This window comes from Sturnira hondurensis, unplaced genomic scaffold (assembly GCF_014824575.4).
Source record: "Sturnira hondurensis isolate 20B ecotype Veracruz unplaced genomic scaffold, ASM1482457v3 Scaffold0014384, whole genome shotgun sequence".
Lineage (NCBI taxonomy): Eukaryota > Metazoa > Chordata > Mammalia > Chiroptera > Phyllostomidae > Sturnira > Sturnira hondurensis.
The window spans coordinates 15,309,429-15,328,809 of NW_028087015.1; the positions used below are offsets into that span (position 1 = coordinate 15,309,429).

Consider the following 19,381-nt stretch of genomic DNA (forward strand, 5'->3'; position numbering starts at 1 on the left):
CAGACAGGCTGGCCTGGGAGGTCAACGCTGCCACGCTTCTCTCCCTCTAGGAAGACCTCCCTGGAAAGAGCACTCTGTGGAGTGTGGTCTATTCACATGTGCAAATCTCTTTGCAGGGCACGCCACTATCACCAACTACTTGTTGAACTACTTCCCCGGTCTTGACCTTGAAAGGAGAAACGTGTTTGGGTTCACGGCCCTGATGAAAGCTGCCATGCAGGGCCGGACGGAGTGCATCCGAGCCCTGATGCTAGCAGGTATGTGTGCCTCATCCTGTGCGGTCCTGGGGACCTGGGGAGTGTGGATTTTGCTTCCTTGAGGAGTATGTGTTGAAGGGATGAATCATTCTTGTGGAAACTAAGACTAGAGGTTGCAACAAAGAACAGTTTCTTTGAAGTATGTGGCTGTCATCATTCGAGGTGAAACAAACTGAACACAGGCAGCCAACTTCAGGGTGGGGTCCAAGGTCATGCACTGGTTGCCCCTCATTGCTCCCCGATGCGCTCTTCCCTCGCCCCCAGCCCAGTCCTGCCCATGTTCTTCTTCTGGAATGTGCGTTCTGGGCTTGGCTCTGAGCTGCTCATCTGTCCTGCCCTTGGCTCTGAGCTGCACAGGGACGGCAGCGTCAGCCCAGTTGTCATCCTAAGTCCCCGCCTGCTGTGGTTGGAGTCGTGTGGTGATGTGTGTGGCAGCTTCCCTTTCTCTGATGTGTCACAGAATGAAAAGGTCTCAGTCTGTAGCTTTGGATCAACCCCTTGCCCTTTATGACATCATCCTCTTGGAGGAAGCACTTCCGCCTCTGAGTCCCCTATCTCCGTCTTTGAAATGGGAGCGGTGACTTCTTTTTCACCCCCCTGAGGATGAAATATGACAATACTTTGTAAATTCTCAAGAGCTACACAGATTTAATGAACTACTGTGCTAAATTCCATGTGACTAGTCTCTAGCTCTTTCCCTGACTAAAATGGAGTTGTGATCATTAGCGTAACCTCATTGGGTTATTTTGAGAATTAAATGAGAAAGTGTGTGTAAAGTATGCACCCAGGGTCCAACACAGGGTGAGCCTCTAATATCTCAGTCAGTGTGAGATGCTGCTGTCAACATTATTTAATTTCATTATTTTAACTTTATTTGTTTTGTTCTTACTTTGTTTTGGCCCTGGTTTCAGCCAATCCCTTGTGGTGCCATGAGTTCCCAGAGAGGTGGCATTTCCCCTCCCATCGTAGTGTCCTGAGGACAGTGACGAAGTTCTCCCAGCCATCACCCTAGGCTAGTAGCACTGATTAGACAACATTTGAGATGTATGCTAAAGTGACCAAGATGGGACAGAGAGTCCCCACACAGCCCTTCCTCGTCCCCCCTGTTAACATCTTACTGACATGGGTGAATTTTTATTCAGTAAATTCCAGGTTTTATCAGATTTTACCAGTTCTTCTATTAACTGTTTCAGGGCCCCACCCAGGCCTCTCGCTTTTACTCGTCGTGTCCCTGGTCCACTGGGGTCTGTGACAGTTTCCCAGTCTCACCTCCTTGCCCATGACGTGGCCATCTCCATGCTGCCCGCCGTACAGTGTCCTCCGGGCTGAGCCTGCCTGTTGCTTCCTTGTGATGAGAAGGATTATACGACTCACAGCTTGCTTTAGTTTTTTTTTTTTTCCCTCCTGCTCTAACCTGAGTGTTTCAGGGGATGCTGTAAGGAAAATAAATTCAGTAAGTGAAGACAGAGGCTTCGAAGATGAAAACTTTCTTGGAAATAAAAAAGATCGTACTTAAAATTAATCCTACTGACTGTGCTTTGGACTCACTGACAGTTTCAAAAGTGAGACGTCGGTTTCAACAGTTTACACTTTGCCGGTCCTGTGTTGGGGAGAGATGCGAGTCTTGATTAAATGGTGGCTGTGATGTGTTGGGAGGAAGCTTCCTTTGCTTTTACTCTGGATCTAGTTACAGCTGAGTGTAGGTCTTCAGTAATTTACTCTTTCAACCAAAAATGCGTGGTGTCGGTCACATCTTTGTGTTTTCCCCAGTGAATTAATTTGAATCACAAACCCTTTTGTCTGTAGGTTGATTGTCTTCTAGTCACTCTGGCAAATGCCTGGGTTCTGCTGCTTTTCCACTTTCCTCCGGGTCCGGTGGAGATTGCAGGCACTGGCTACGCATTCACAGGGTTCCAGAAACACCTTTTTGGTCTTTTGAGAGGTGGGCCTGCTTGCAGGTAGTGTGTTCCTTGCTAAATGTTTTTTTTGCCTACACAGCTGTTTGGATAACAAACTGGGCATTAGGTGTTACGTACTCTCCTTTTCCTGTCTCCTCCACTGTGAGCCCCGCCCCATCAAAGTCTAGACTCTGCCCGAGTACAGGCCTTGTCTATGTTCATCCCTGAACCGTATGTTCTGAGCCTCAGTTTCCCCTTCTATAAAATGGGGCAAATGACAGGGGCTACTGCAGGAAGATGTGATGGGGACTGAATGGGTCCACGTGTGGAAAGCCCTTGGATGCGTACTTGGAATGGAGGAAGCCTTCAGTCAGCTTTGGTTATGCTCATTGTTGTTACTGTTTTTGGTGAGTTTATGTGTTCAATAATTATCTGTCAAAATGCACGAAAAAATATGGTCTATTTTTCCCTTTGAAAAATATCCTTGTGCTGAGATACTTAAGCCTTCTTTTTGAGGGCAACAGACAGTAACTCAGGCTTCCTCAATCTTGGCACTGTTGACTTTGGGGCCCATGTAATTCTCTCTGATTGGGGGCTGTCCTGGGAGTAGATGGGTGCACAGCAGCATCCCTGGCCTCTGACAGCAGGTGACTCTGGCATCCTCCAGATTTGATGACCAGAATTGTCTCCAGACTTTGTTGGGCATCCCTGGGGAGCACAGTTGCTCCCCAGCGAGAACCACCGATGTCACTAGTATACATGTGAAAAGAGGGAAAACACGGAAGGAGGATTTTCCCCCTCTTGTACACGTTCTTCATTTCAACTTGCCCTATATTCCTTCTAAAAATAAAAACCTGATGTCTTTTTCAGGGAGCTTTTGCCCCGCCCTCTAAGGCTTTGGTTGTAGAGTCTAACTTCTACAATATTTTCATTTTCTGCTCTTACTGCTATGCTAGTTTATGGTTCTTTCTCCCAGGAAAGCGAGTTTCATTTTCCTTTTATAGTAGACGTGTATGTGTGTTTTAAAAGGAAAAAAATGTGCTTGAATGTCTTCCCAGGGTGTGGTGGGCAGCAACAAGATACTTGTGAAGGTATTTAAAAAAGTATTTGCACAAGTAGTTTTGTCTTATCCATATTAAGAAAAATGAAAGCTTTTGAAGGTATGAATACCCAAGTATTTCTTCTGGATTGGCATTTCTGTACAGCCGCGAAAGGCACCGTGGGGGCCAGCACAGGATGGTTATCTTGTGGCTGCTTCGAAAGCAAAAGGCGTTCGTTAGCATTACCGCATGGTAATGGTCGGGGTGCAAGTGTGTGTCTCCTTCTCATTTTGTCCAGTGCAGAATTCCTCTGTAACCGAGTGTGTTTCTGCTCCTGAGCTTGAGTTCCGAGTTGCAGTTTCATTATATTCAATAAGAACCACTTCCTTTTAGAAGTGATGAGTCACTGAACGGGGTGCTCCCCTAAACTGTTCGCCTTTTCCAACGGCTGAGAACCTGCAGGCACATAACAGCTCTTATCTTACCTTGTCAGGCAGAGCAAAATAATGTTCAAATTATCAGGACTTTGGATTTTACTAAAAATATAACCGGGTTCTGAAAAGCTGATTTATTGGCTCTTTGGCTTTTGCTTCCCATGGAATCCTGTCGGCTCTGCTGATGAGAATCACAAGGAAGGCTGTGGGACCTTGTTAATGCGATGGAATGAATATTAATGCCCAGAGTGACAGGTCTGTTTAAATAAGTGGCTCTGGGAAGCTGTGTGGAGGACGCGGTCGTCTCTGAAGGCAGACGGAACTTGGTGGATCCAGGCTGGCAGGTTCCAGGCTTGTTTGAGAGAGCTGGCTCCCCCCCCCCGCCCCCAGGGGGCAGTGTAATTGCTGCAGCACCTGGGAAGCAAAACTAAGCAAACAAAAAACTGCGAAGTCATTTGTGATTCCATGGAAAAAAAGCAGCAGGTGTGGGAGGCTTGTTGACTGAGGAACAGGGAGCACATGTGGTATTGACCGTGTGGCCATTTTGTCCTGGGCTAGCCCAGACTGTGTGCTCCTGGAAAGCCAAAGGGTATGATGCCACTCAAAGGTTTCTTTCTGTTTATAAGAAAAACATGGATTTCCTATATGCCCAGCTGGAATAGTTTCAAGTTGTTAAGCAGAACAAGGTCTCAAAACTAGGCATTCTGTATCATGCGGGGCAGTGTCTTAGCTTGGGTACCCATGAACGCAAACCCCAGGCAAGGACTTGGGGGCAAGCAGTTCCTCTGGAAGGTGACCTTGGAAAGTGGTGTGAAGGATAGGGAAGTGAGACCAGGATGACAGGAAAGGTAATAGATTGTGCTGATGAGCTGGTGACCCCTGTGGGCAGCCAGCAGTCGGCCTTTCCTGGAACCTAGGAAAGACATGTCAGGAATGAGTTGTGGGGGTACGCCAGGGCATCTGGGGTGTTTATCCTCCAAGTCGGGCCCTTTGGGGCTGGGGGATCCTGGGCGCGTGCAACCTGTGGCAGTTCCCCTCTGTGCAGTGGGCTGGAGTGTAGATGGCCTGGTGCCCATCTGGGGTAACCCTGTGACCCTGCGTCCTGACTTGTCATACTGATTATATCCCAAGTACCCAAGATACAGGCCAGAGGTGGCACAGGAGGAGGCTTTCAGAGATTGGTCCACAGTGGTCCCATGTGACTGGAAAGGCTTCTGGGCGGGAGGGAGACACAGCCGGGCTTCGAAGGACAGATAATGTGGGGATGGGTGCTGGTGGAGAAACAGGGAAGGAAGTGATGCGTCCCAGGCTCTGCTTGTCCCTCGCTGTTTCCACGGATCTGGCCAAGACTCTCTGGGAGAAGCAGCCTGAGAATGAGTGAAGGGGGGGTAGCTTGTTTGCCTTTAGGACCTGTTTAGAGTGCTTTCTGCTGTGAGAAACAGCAGTCTGACTTGGTGGTGGTTTAAGGAAGATAGGCATGTGTTTTTCAGACCTTACTAGAAATTTTGAGGTAGGCAGTCACCATGCAGAGCTGGTCCTGGGCCATGAGGACATCACAGACCCAGGTTCCTTCCTCTTGTCCACTTCGTGCCCCACCCCACCTCAGTTTGGTTCCCGGTCACCTGATGATTGCAAGATGGTCCTCATAGCTCCTGGCTGCAGATTCATGCTTCAGACAGGAAGCAGCAGCCCCCACTGTACTTGTCCCTCCCAGCAGGATGCAACAGCCTTCTCTTCGGGGCTCCAGTGGGGAACAGAATTGCCTTTGGCAAGGTCTGGGACATTTTTGGTTTTCACAACTGGTGGAGCGCTACTGGCATCTAGTGGGTAGAGACCAGAGATTCTGTTAAAGGTCCTGCAATGCACAGGACCACCCTCACAACAAAACCACGTGGCCGGAAATGTCAGTCGATAGTGCCGAGGTTTCGAAACCCTGGGCTGGACCATTCATGGTGCATTGCCTAGAACTGAGTACGTAGCTCCCTCGAATATAACAGAGGATGCTGACGACTGGCGGCACTCAGCACGGCAGCAAATGGACCTGCTGGCAGAAGCCCAGCTCTTGTCTGCCCGGCTTGCGCCCTTGGCGAAACAGTGTTGGGTAGGAGGTGAGGAGGCTGATGGTCTCACCGGGAGAAGACGGATACAGTAGTGTTTCGGAAGTTTTTCCATATTCTCTAAAAGCAGTACAGGGTGGGGCAAAAATAGGTTTACATTCGTTCGTATGGAAAAATCATATGACAATTAATAAATAATAACACGAGAATGAACTGTTTCGCAGGCTCACAGCTGTAAACCTGCTTTGACCCCACCCTGCATTAGTCGTCAGTACCTGTCTCTCGTGACTTCATCACTACGGTCAGGCCGAAGTGTCACCCTTCCTAGTAGTTCCTTAGGGACGTGAATCCCTGACGTAGAACATGCATAAGGTGCCTGGGCTGCGTCGCAGTTCGGATGGCCTTTGTTCTTCGGCATGTTTGTGGTTTCCCAGGTCATCTTGAAAAGGGGCAGGAGGAACAGGAAGAGGTGTGGTCAGCCCGGGACAGCTGCTCCGTCAGTTCTCCATTAGCGTTTGAAAAATGTCTCTTTCAAGTGGTGTTCATTAAGATTTTAATTTTGCAGTTTGTTCCTTTTTTAAGTGACATGCAATTAATTAAAGTTTAATGCGTCATCTATTTTTCACAATGACATTTTTACTGCCCCCTTTCATTTCAGTCCGTTTATAAATTGTACTCTAGCTAATGAGTTCCATCGTGATTTCCAGTTCTAAATAATTACCACTCTCCTTGTACGGCCATTCCTTAATGTGTCACAGAGTTAAGGCGTCACCAGGTGAAATCAGGTGAGCTGGATCTGCCTGGGGCGCGGGGCCGCTAGGGGGTGCCGGGGTCCCCTGCTGTTCTCAGTTCGGCACATACTGAGCAGTCCCCACAGGTCAGACGCCTAGGGTAGAAGCCTCTGCCTGGCCTGGTCCCGGGGAGCTCGCGGATTGGATAATTGCCCCACTTCCCCACATTGCGGCCAGTGAAAACATGACTAATGGGGCTTGAAATTCTGAATAATTTTTAACTGTATATGGGGCTGAGATTGGACCATGATGAATTGAACAGCGATTCCTTATTAATTCTTATTTTACTACCAAGCTGAAATTTATAAAATATTAGGAGGGGCAGTGAGTGGTATGGGGGAGATTTATTGAGGAAGTGCCTAGTGTAAGTGAGGCTATGGAGAAGGAGGAGTCAGCATTCTCCAGGACAATGGAACCGATGGGGGATATAGTTTAAGAGGTTTATTTTATTAAGAGGTTTAATGAAGTGGCTTATGTGGTTTGGAAGGCTGACAAGCTTGACATCCATAGGCAGGCCAGTGGGCTAGACATGTGTGTAGGAGCTGCTGCTGAAATCTTGAAGCCAAAGTCCCTCTTCTTCAGAAAATTCAGCTTTTGTTTTTAAGATCTTCAAGGGATTGGACAAGGCCCGCCCACATTATTTCATGTAGTCTCCCTGAGTACAAGTCAACTGCGCATGAATGTTAACCACATCTACCAACTACCTTCACAGCACGCCTAGATTTGTGTTTGATTAAATCCCTGAACCAGAGCCTGGCCAGGCTGGTGCAGAACACTGTCCCCTAGGAAGGGACTGCCTGCCCCCTGTGTGCGGTGGGGGGAAGAGCATGGGGCGGAGGGTCAGGAGACCTGCTCTCTCACCAGCTCTGAGGCCTCAGGCAGCGCCCCTCCCGGCCCCCCCGCCCCCAACACACACACACACTGCAACTACCATCCGTTCGGTAACAACCCTTTACTAAATGCACGCCCCCTACCAGCCGGGACATTATGTGTTGAGGAGTCAAAAACAAGTGAGAGGTGCCTTTGCACCAGAGACGTGAACGGCCTCACGTTTCTGTGACAACGACCACAGCCACCCTCACAGGGTCTGGGAGGGAAAGGTGAGGTGGTAAATAAATGCAAGTGACTGTGACTGTTAGAAGTTTTAGAAGCTTCTAGCAGCATCCGCCCCGTGTTCACACAGCATCTTTGTCGTCATCTCTCCATTGATGAAGGCCGTGAAAGCTCAGCTCTTTAAAAATTCCAAGACTGAGGTGCTGACGTCAGGCGGTTTCAGTTAGGAAAGACAAGCCATTAAATGGCGCACTTAAAGGTGCCCTTGTGTTATGCCGGTAAATGCAGCGGGGCCCGGTGAGAGGCAGGTTCATCCACCTGGCTAGAGGTAGATGCTGTTATTTGGAAGTTTGATCTTTGTTTTCATTCCAGTGATTTTTTTCTTGTCTGTGGAAGGGAAAACCCCTTGTTGCCTCCACTCATAACAGTTTGTGTTTTGTGTTTTTCAGGAGCAGATGTCCACGCGAGGGACCCCCGCCGCGGGATGTCACCGCAGGAGTGGGCCATGTACACGGGGCGGACGGAGGCGGTGCACCTCATCCAGAGGCTGCTGGAACGACCCTTCCCGGAGCAGTTTGGGGAAAGCTACAAACCAGAGCTGCCGCTGCCCCTCGAGGGGTCTTCGAAGTCTGCAGACTCCAAAAACTGCTTGCAGAGGTTCACCAAGTTTGTGCGGTCCACACTGACTTCCCGCTCACGCCAGGGCCTGGAGGATGGAGGGGTCCTGGACCACATGGTCAGGATGACCACGAGTCTCTACAGTCCTGCTGTGGCCATCGCCTGCCAGACCGTGTGCCCCGAGAACCCCCCCTGTGTGGGAAAAAGGCGGCTAGCAGTGCAGGAAATCCTGGAGGCCCCTGGGGCCCTGGACACATACACCCAGGAGAGGGACAAGGCAGAGGGCACCGAGGAGCGAATCCGGACCTCCCACGCTGGGGGCATCTTCAGAGAGGGGGCCCAGAGAGCCAGCCTCCCGTCTCCACAGCAGCCAGGTGCCCCACGGAAGGCCAGTCTCCTGCCTCTACAGCTGCTGAGGAGGCACAGCATGCGGCCAGGCGTGGTCATCCCCAGGGTGCGCATCACCAAGGCGCCTGCACCCACCTTCCAGCCCGAGCGGGTGCCCGCGAAGGGCAGCACCAAGGACAGTTCCCACCTGCAGCTCCCCAAGTGGAGGTACAAGGAGGCCAAAGAGGAAAGGAGGAAGGCGGAAGAGGCGGAGAAGCAGCGGGTGGCAGCAGCGGAGAAGGAAAGGAGGGTGGCACCCTGGAGGAAAAGGACGTGAGGGGAGCTGGGTCTGGATGCTGCGCTATCCGGAGCCCCCAGAGGGGGCCGTGGAGAGGCTGCGTGGCTCAGCGCCAGCAAGGGTGCACCTCCTGCCCACCCTCGCTGCTCACAGCCCTCCAGGACAGTATCCTCTGCGGGGCCAGAGAGCTGTCCCTGTTTGTTCAGGCTGCACCCAGGAGTGAGGTGGGCAGAGCACAAATTGCTTTGCCTAAAACCAGTTCCCCTAGCAATCAATACACCTAGTAGGCGGTTTGCCTAAAAGTCTACGTTTAGAACCTCAAGAAAAATTTCAAAAGCAATTTATCAAAGGGCATTTTCTGTATAATTTTGTATTTTAAATCGTGATAAAATTTGCAACATTTTACCGGTGGTGGGACTGTTCATATTTAAGACAGTTTTAATGTATTTTTCTGAAGAGCGTTTGTTTAAAATACTGTTTCTAGCAATAATCATTTGTGATATCACTATGATTTGGGAAATTCTCCCCCATTTTGCTCTTTGTTTTTGGTCTTGCCTTTCCTTTTCATTCTGGGTGCACATAGCCCTGTATGTTCTTGTTAATTTCATTAAGTGATGACAAATATTTGTTTCTATTTGGTGGAGGCATTTTTACAGCAAAATGATCAAGTGAGACAGGAGTCAGATTGCCTTGTATCTTATTGTTCAAGCTCTCTTATTTATACACTAATAATAATGAAGAAAAACCTATTGCCAAAGCATGAAATGGTGCATAGAGAAACTTATTTATTGCTAGAACTAAGTTCATTTTAAGCAAGGGATTTTAGATAAGCTGGATACTAAATCTTTACCATATTCAAAAACAGATATAAGAGGAAAAACTTCTTAACAATAACAGGGGCAAATCTAATAAATTATTATTAGAAATACGAAATCAAGCCATGTGCTCTCTGATAAATGGAATTCAGATGTTCTTACAATATGAAACAATGCAAAAAGAAGAAGAGACCCAGAGTGAAAACTACTGGAGTGGGGGCAGTAACTTCTAGAGGAACAGGGATCAGAGCTGACTCTGAGCAGACTGTTTTAGGCGAACTCTCCTCGAGTGGGCTGGTGGCTCCCTCCCCCAGACTCAGTTCCAAAGATTTCCCGGTGCAAACTTGCCTTTTTCCTTTGATGACTGTCCCGGGGTTCAGTTTTTCCTGACGCTGACTTTGTAGGGTTTCCAAGCTGTGGGGACTTTGGCAGAGCACGGATGGGATTTGCCCTGGGCCCCAAGCTCTCAGTGGGAGTTTCCTGCCCACACTTTTTTTTTCTAAATCTGGAAAGCATTGGAAAATTCTACTGGCCATGTAGGTTGTAGAGTATGTCCCATAGGCACTATTGACAGCACTTTATTTAAAGAGTATCCTGCTCGGAAGCTCTAGATTTAAAATATCACAGGTGGATTTAGAAGGCCTTTATAATATATTCCTGGATTCGCAGGTCAAACTGTGCTCCCTGCGACTCAGGGATCTCATACTCCCCTCCCCCAACCCTCAGTATTGCACAGTGCATCTGAACTGATGGGGAATAGTTGTGGTGGTGATCCAGCCTTTAAACACAGATCGTAGTGAGTTCCTCCCTCATCCCAGAAAGACACGAGAAGAATGGCTCAGAGGTCTGGACCCCCTTAAGCATCACTGGTGGTAGTTGGCTGCAGGTGACCGTGGTGGCTAAGAGTTGGATTGGCCAAGTCCCCTTGGATGAGATGAGGGCTGGTCCCCAAGGTGAAAGCATCCGCAGTCTCCCTGCTGGTCCTATCCGGCGTTTTGTTTAAGACCACTTTTTTGTGTTTACGTATTTTTGTTGTTTTGAATGGCTGGCTGCCTTGCTCACTCAGGGTCATTCCCTGCCCCTGTCCTCCAGTGTCAGGGGCAGCGGCGCTGGTGGGCCCCCTCGGATTTTCATGTCTCCGTGGCTTTGTCACATTTTTTCTCTGCCACCTACTCTGCCTTTTTTTTTGCCTCACTTGCCTTTTCTTCCTCTGCCCATTTTCTTCGGGTTTGGCGAGTACCCAGCTCATCCCTCGCCCCGCCACTCTGAGGTATAACTAGGTCAGAGAAGCAAGGCCGTCTGAGAGGCACATGGCATCCCTGGTAAATAATCACATAGTGACCTCCAAACCCCAATAGTAAACAAGGAGCAGATGCTCCAGCGTCTGTGCAGTTGCTTTAGAATTTAGTCCCCACCCCCTCTTAGGCAGGGGGTCCTAGGTTTCTCTCCCGATGGATGACAGCACTCCCTACCCCATGTACAGAGAGCAGGGGCTGTGGTGTCTGCATGTACTCCTGATGTTGATTAACTATAAATAGTAAATTTCAAGTTGACAGGTACCGTCTCAGGGATTTATACATAAACGTAGTTAGGAGCAAAGTTGAAGTATATTTTAATATTTTTTAGTGTTTGTGTGAATTACGATTAAACTAGACAAAAGAAATGTCTCTCCGACCTCTCCAGTGCTGCTGTCGCTGAGGGCGACGTTCGGGGACCACCCCTCAATTGAGGTCTCCTGGTTCTTGGACACCAGCGAGCCTGGCAGCTGAAATGGCTCTGGGGTGGACGTGGAGTCACTTCAGTGCCTCTCAGTTGCCTCTTGTGGGTGGGAACCCTTGTATTTATTTTTAAAAAGTTCACCCCCTCTGGGAATAGTGTTCTTTGTGATCACACAGGTGGGCTCTCCGCTGCTCATACCACCCTCCCATCTGTGCGGTGAAAAGACTGTTTTCTACATGCTCATGTGGATCAAGTGTGACATGGCCAGACCAGCACCGAGCTCAGCGCTGGGAAGGAGGAGGGGAAGACTGGGAGAGCCCGTGTGGAATGACCTGGGTGTCCCGTCTGGAGCTACGCTAGGGAAATGCAGCACAGGACGTCATGGACTTTTGCTTTTCTGACACTCCTCCCAATAGGCTGCGTGAGCCAGCTCAGGGACACGAAGATGGGAAACTGCAATACCTTTGTCATCTCCACTGTAGGCCCTCCTAAGACTTGAGGCTCATCTTGCCGAAAAGGATAGATGTCATGATGTCAGTTGGAAAATGGGAGTTGTGGGAAGGGTGCAGAAGGACCCTTCCAGGCTGCCTCTGTCCTCTTCCTCCTGCTGTCAGTGGGTGACCAGGTCTCTGGAAGTCCAGTGTGAGTGGAGACGAGGCCGTTATCTGTGAAACTGAATCCTAGGAGGTGGGGCCAGACCCTAGTCCTCCCGTGGATGTGAAGCCTGCTGTCCCCAGGGAAGAAGCATGGGCACCAAGTTATGAAGAAGAGCATCCCTGAGCGGTAAATAAATGAGCCAAGACTAATAAGGAGCTATGATTTGTCTCTTGCAGCCTCTGGCAGGAGCACTGTATTTTCCCCCTGTCCACACTACATGAAGAGAGAAGACCATCTTTTCCTCATTTTTCTAAGTTTGCTCTGTGAAATGAGTTACAGCCCTGCTGTTAGTCAGGTGTTATTTTTTCCTCTGGGTTCACCTGGAGATTCACGCTTGCTCATTTTTCCATTCTAATACAATATGGTTGTTGCTGACAGAATTAAGATTTATCACAAACTATTGGAAGCGCCAAGTCACAACCAGTCCTTTATGTGATAAAATGCTAGCACTTTTTCTTATTTACAATATTGGGCAAGTGCTCAGGACCCTTTCTGTTCCGTGGAGGCGGGGAGCTGTTCAGATTCTGCACAGAAACCCTCAGGGCCTGTTCCCCTGGGCCCGGGCCTCGGTTTCCCCCCACAGCCGGCTTGACTTAGCCCTGGTGCATCGGGCAGCTGCTTGGAGGGCCAGGGTCTTGGGAAAGAAAGGACGAAGTGGAGCACCATCACTCCTTAACCAACAAAGTCACGTTCGTGAGGACGACTGGAATTGGGTAGAACATCATCACAGCCGAGCTACTGCCGGCCACAAGGCTCTGACAACAAGAACGGTTCTTCCTGAAACCTAGGCTGCTCTCTTCTCCATCTTGCACCCTGGTGCACCCAGAACTTGTTTTGGGCCCCTGTGTGTGACTCTGGAGTCGGCTGCCCCCTTCTGTGCCCTTGAATTCACATTCCTTCATTAACATTTAAAACGAGTGGCTAAAGATCTACCTCTGGAGGATTTTTGAATGAAGTAGGAAGCCCAACCACTACCTGGATTGATAAACTGCTTTTTGAGTGGCTCAGGTGAGCACTGAGCTGCAGCTCCCTCGCTCTGTCCCAGTCTGAAGTAAGACTTGTGTGAAAGGCGTGGCCCCTGCAGCGAGCTGTGTCAGAGTGGACAGTGCGTGGTAAGGGGTGAGTGTGCCCGCATGCGCCCACACAAGACCTGGAAGGAGGCCTGGCTTTCTGCTCACAAAGGTGACTGCTGCTGTGGCTTCACTGTGCCCCCAGGGAATGTCAGGTGTGACCTGCTTGGATGGTGTGTATCAGGAGGACTGCAAGCCCAAGGCCACTGTGAGGGCTCCGGCCAATGGGACGTGACACAGCATGCCCTAATGCAGGTCTTTTTTTTTTTTTTTTTTTTGAGAGGTGGTGTTTGTCCAGGTGACTAGTATTGGAGCTCCTTGGTGAGGTCCTCTAGCCAGGTCTGGGTCTGTCTGCCCTTGAGAAACATCCTGGACATGGAGAGGCCCCGGGCGGCAGAGCCATGGCCAATGGGTCGGGGCCGACCGCTCTGAAGGTTGGCACCAGGTTAACCGTAGAACCCACCCTTAAGAAGTGCTAAGATTTTCCCAAGTCTGCCTAAGTGGTAGATACTCCCATCAAAGGTAATAACACGGTTTGAGTTTGGGGAGACATTGTTTCATCACAACGTGACCCCTTTCTGTTGTTTTTAAGGATGATGTAGAAGGGAAACCAAACCGGGGCCACCCTCCCAGGTGGAGCCTGGCAGGTGTTGACCTCTGTTGGTGAAGTTCTGGGGAGTCACCTGGAAGCACTTTAACACCAGTTTGGGAGCAGAAGTTCTTCTGGAAGCTGGTTTGGAGCTGCACCGCTATGTCAAGTTTGATGAAAACCATACAAGGAAGCTGTACACCCCTAACTGCTCCCAGCAGCCCCGTGAGCCTTTGGAACATCCTAAGGAATTTGAATAATACACCCCATTCAAATAAACAGAAAAGGCTAATCTCATTAAAATTCTCTTCACTCAAATCACCCCACCTGGTGTTTGTCGGGTGTCCGAGGGTGTGTGTGCAGACTTCTGCATGGGACGCCTGGTTTCCAGGGGTGTTTGATCTCGATATAATAAGCTCTGTTTTCTGAGTGCAAAACTATTTTCATTGTCATTTCTGAAAATCTGGTGGGTTTCTGGAAATTGCAAAAACGTTTAGTCCAGATACAATTCTGTAAATATCGTAGTGCTTTATTTCAAAGTGAGAGTTTTCTGTTAGTTTCTAAAAGGTATTTTCTTATTTAGACCTCAGGGCTATTTTGGGGCCTACAAATAAAGGTGATCCCAATGGCTTCAGTTTTTGATATCCAAAAGGTTAGTACTCTTTAAGTTAAATATGATATATTATTCAGCAGAAAGAACACATCTTTTTTAAACTTCTAACAAATTCTGTACTTAATGTTTAGGAAGTATAGAGAAAAAGACGTGATCGTATAAACATATGGGGAAATTGTGGCCACAAAGTTAAAAATCATTTGTGAAATAAACATTCTCATGCTACAATAATGTGATATTTGAATAAGCCTAAGTATGTATAAATTAGAAAATGAAACAATGAAATATACCAATCTTTTTAATGTCACTTATTTTGATTGAAATAAATGTGCACTTTCTTCTGACTCAGTTTCACTTTATTTTTCAAAGGTAACATTTTAAAAATGTTTCTGGTTATTGATGAATACTGTCTCGCACATTATAGTGATTTTTTTTGCCTCCCAGCTCTTCTCAGACGTCCACACTGGTGACACAGGCAGCCTCCCATCATGGTTCCAAGTGTTTATACGCATAAGTCAAAACAAAAATGTAGTTCTGTTTTTTTATGGGTATTCTTTTACCAAAATGGTACAATGGAAATGTTGTTCTTGTTCTTTAAGCAAGTTTTTACTTAAAACTTGTCTCTGGAAAGCCTTTTAAAGAATTTAAAAATTAATATTATTTTCTCTTAACAGCTAAAATAGTAATGCTTAAACACAGGATACATCAACCAAACACTATAACAAGGTCTCGAGGGAAAAGTGACTTCCCCTTCCCGGGCACAGACCCTGGGGCCGATTACTTGTGTATCCTCCTAGAAATACAGTTTTAATGATTTTCTTCCCTTCAGGTGTCATACCAGCGAGACCCTGTTGTGAGCACAGTTGTTTTCACTTGTGCTGGGGAGAGCGTGAGTTAGGCCCTTCGATCTTTCGATCGCTGTGTGGTGTCTTTCGGTAGCGGTGCACCATGGTTCATGGACCATTGCCTCATGTTGGACTATCACAGTATTTTTTGGTTCTTAACCTCTTACAGGTAATGAAGAGCCTCAAACGTTCCCGATGGTACACAATTGACTCTTTTTCTAAGACCGGAGTGTGAAAGTGGGGTTTGCCAAGTAGAAGGGAAGACAGTTTAATTTCAGTAGTCACTGCTCTGTCGACCTTTTCAAAGGCTGCTGAGTACTTGCCCGAAGGCCATGGACAAAAGAGGTCGTTTGGCACCTGCAGCAACATGCTGTTCATCAGACTTCCTGATGTTTGCCAATCTGAGAGTTAAACAACTATCTCATTTAAATTTTTATTTTCCCAATTATTGGCAAAGTCGGGCATCTTTTCATGTGTCCTGCTATAAAAATTTCTAAGTTATATTTGTTTTTTCAATTTTTCTTTTATTTTTTGGTGTCATTTTTACTGATTTGTAGAGTTTGCTACAAATTTTGGACCATCATTTTATGACATATGTTGTGTTTATTTTCTCCCATCTTACCACTTCTCTTTCAGGTATATAAAAGTTTAAAATTATGATTTTTGTCAAACTTGTCAAAGCATTTTTAAGAAATAGTTGCAGTTTGTGTTTTTTAAGACTTCCTACCCCCAAATTAGCAATTTTTTCTTTTATATTTTTTTCTGATTTATAGGAACTTTGTTTTTCTCTTTCGGTCTCTAAAAATCATGTTCACACACAGTTCATCACTTAGGTTTTATTTGATGGGACTGAAAACGAGAACAGCTCCTATTATTTGGAAAATTCTACTGCATCTGAAATGTCTGAGGCATTAAGAATCTTAATACTACTCATCAAAAATTATAATTACCTTTAAAGGAGGCCCTAAATAAAAAGTAAAATTTTAAATAAAACGTCGTTCTAGGTCACAACTGCTACTGGAGAATATGTGTATCTGTTGTTTGTAAAGAGCAGAGGATGTGTGTGTGTTACGGTGGAAACACTGGTAAATAGGAAGGTGACGTACAAGGGACAGATGTGTTCAAACGTCTGAGACCTGGGACCTGACAAGTGAGTGGGGGAGGCAAAGGTGGCCCGTCTCCTTCATTTTCCCGACTGATACACAACCCTGAAACTCAAAGTTCCCTACCATGGAAGCTACAAGTGCATGCGGTGGGGGAGGCCTAAATTGTGCCCCCGGCGGCAGCCCCACTCTGAGGGCCTTTAGAGCAACGTCTGTCCTTCTCAGGCAGTCATGTGACCAAGAACGTCATCCTTCCAAAGACTTGCAGTAGCCCTTGCCCCTCACTGAGGCCCTTCACATGGTCACTGCCTCTAGCAGGCCATTCCTGCTGTCTCCCTTGATGGTGACTGGCTGGCTTCCAGCAGTGGGGACGTTAAAAGTGGCCTGGCAACCTCCAATCTGCTGACAAAACACACACTGATGTGCAAGTTGTTCAGGTAAATTGTCAGCTGCCCGCAGCATCCCATCCCACCCAGGGTCACACTGCCCCTGCAGCAAAGTCACCGGATCACAGGTCCCACAAATCACTGCTCTCCCTTATGTTTTCCTGGCTAAAATAAAACAAAACACTCAAACTCAAATCTGTCTTGGTACTTCAAAAACATTTTAAAAAGGAGAAAAGAAGTCAGTTGGCTGTAAGGATATAATTCCAACTTTTCATTAACTCTTATTGAAACGAGACTTTATGAGTGCCAAGAGCCTACCTGGGAAGCTGGGTAGGGCCACACCCTGGGCCACCAGAAACAGGAAGTTTCAAAGGACCTGGATTGGGGTGGCAGTGCAAGAGGTGGCAAAATGTCCTCAGTCCCGGGCAAAGGAGCCCCTTGGACTGGGGCCTGGAGTCATCCCACTTCCTTTTCACCCCCTGTCCCTGGGCTGCCCCCAGCAGGGACCCACTCTCACCTGCCAACTGTCCCGAGGGCTCATCAGTGCGGACTTGACCTCCTTCCTGGCCAAACCCCACTGGAATGGGCCTCCTGCCTCCTCCTCCCTTGGTTGGAGTGCATGATGCTCTTTGAGGGGTGAGAGGTCATAGGTTGGGGGTGGCAAAAGCAACCCTCCTTCTTTCCCTCCCACTGCTGTGCAGGTGCTGGGCCCACGGCCCACCATCCCACCCCATCCCCAGCACCAGCCTGTGTTTCTCTAATTCTACACACTGATTTTAGTCCCGGTCTCAGGCCCTCGAGATACTGTGACAACTTCCATAATCTCCTTGAGCCGACAGATTAACCGCTGCAGGTACAGACACCTCTGGTTCTCAAAGCGCCAGTGTTTCCTGAGCAACCTGGGAAATGTCAGAAATACACCCGAGGGCTCACCTGTGTTGGTCTCCTGTGATTGCTACAACAAATTACTTCAAACTTGGATGGCTTCAAACCACAGAAACAAAAGTACTCCCTCATGGTTCTGGAGGCCAGGAGTCCGAATCAGAGCCATTGTGCCCCCTGAAGGACCCTTCCTCGCCTCCCCAGATCCTGGCGGTTGTCAGCATCCCTCTGTCTGCCTTCGTCACCACGTGGCCATCTTCCCTCTGTGTGTGTGTGTGTGTTTGTGCTTTCCTTTTCCTCTTTGTATAAGAATTAGTGCTCACTCTAATCCAGTATGAACTTGTCTTAACTTAATTACATGTGCAAAGAACCTATTTCCAAATGAAGTCACATTCACAAGGGACTTCAACATATCTTTTTGGGAACACACTCGACCTGCAACACCACCCCAGCCAACCCAGTCAGAAACACTGGGAGCCTGGGACCTCATGCTTCCTAAACTCTGTGCCCCAACAAGGCCCTCTTCCTCACGCTCACTCTCCAGTGCTCTCCCACATGCTGGCCACCTGGTAGTTACTAGTCCCTCCTCTACCTGACCCCTAAAGGCTAGAAGCCAGTTTTATCTTCTTTTTGCACCTTGCCTGGGCCATCTCAAAAACCTCTGGCTTTAAACACCAGCTAGAGGTTGTTGAACCAATTTAGTTATTCAGCTGTGACCGTGCCCATGTACTCCAGGCCAGGTGCCTACAGCCTATAGTTCGAATCCAGCTACTCCCTTTCTATAAACGCAGTTATATTGGGGCTCACTGGTTGACATGTTGTTTGTGGCGGTTTCTACTCTCCAAGGGCACGGTTCCGTAGTTATGACAGAGGCTGTGTGCCCACGAAACCTAAAATATCTGCTATCTGACCCTTTACAGAAAGAGCTTGCTGCCCCTGCCCCCCACACAGGTGGTGAATATTTCCATCAGGGTGTGGACTGAGCGTTACGAAGCCGGCATGAGCCAAAGCCAGCTCTTTTTTTTAAATCGCATGAAACATAATACTGGTTTCATGGGAACAACATAATGATCAGATGTTGTATAAATAGTGAAATGATCACCCCAGTAAGTTCATTTAACATCTATCACCACACAGAGTTACAGGTTTTTTGTGTGATGAGAACTGAGATTTACTCTCTTCGCAACTTTCAAATGTCCTCGACAGTATTATTAGCTATAGTCACCGTGCTGCACATTACATCCCCACAACTTATTATTTTATTACTCGAACTTTGTACCCTCTGACCTCATTTCTCTCGCCATCCACCCCCTACCTCTATCACCCAGCAATCTGTTCTCTGCATCGATGAGTTTTATTTTAAGATTCCACATATCAGTGAGGTCATACTGTGCCTGTCTTTTCTCGGTCTGACTTATCTCACTTATCATAATGCCCTCAAGATCCATCCAAATTGTTACAAATGGTACTGTTTCCTTTTTATGGCAGAGTAACATTTCATGGTATATGTACACACCACGTCTTCTCTATCCATTCGTCTATCGATGGGCACTTCGATTGTTTCCATATCTTGGCAGTTGCAAATAACGCTGCAATGTGCATGGGAGTGCATGTACCTCTTTGAGTTAGTGGTTTCATTTTCTTTGGTTAAGTACCCAGAAGTGGAATTGCTGGATCACACGGTAGTTCTATTTTTCATTTCTTGAGGCACCTCCATACTGTTTTCCAGGCAGCCCGTGGTTTCCTCCTCAACCGTTTCTTTTTCAGCTTCTTCATCGAGTGCATGTCTCCAACGCTATGCAGGTGCTGAAGCCAAAAACGGCTTCTATGACACTTCCTCCTTCCTGCTCTTACCCCCACCACCCCAGCAACTGCAATCGGATTTCATTGTTTTAATAGCCTCTTACTTACTTCATTGGGGTGGGAAGG

General features: G+C 47.8%; 1 protein-coding gene across 2 annotated transcripts in view; it reads left to right on the forward strand.

The window, feature by feature from the left end:
• The window catches only part of ANKRD33B (ankyrin repeat domain 33B), a 63,447-nt gene extending 48,867 nt beyond the window's left edge, over positions 1-14,580 (forward strand). Inside the window, exons 3-4 of one of the 2 annotated variants that reach the window (XM_037063007.1) lie at positions 117-257; positions 7,980-14,580. In XM_037063007.1, the coding sequence (XP_036918902.1) occupies positions 117-257; positions 7,980-8,812 (974 nt within the window). In that variant the 3' untranslated portion in view covers positions 8,813-14,580. The remainder of the gene's footprint in view (positions 1-116; positions 258-7,979) is intronic. The other variant, XM_037063008.1, reaches the window with a different exon arrangement.
• The last annotated feature ends 4,801 nt before the right edge of the window (positions 14,581-19,381 follow it).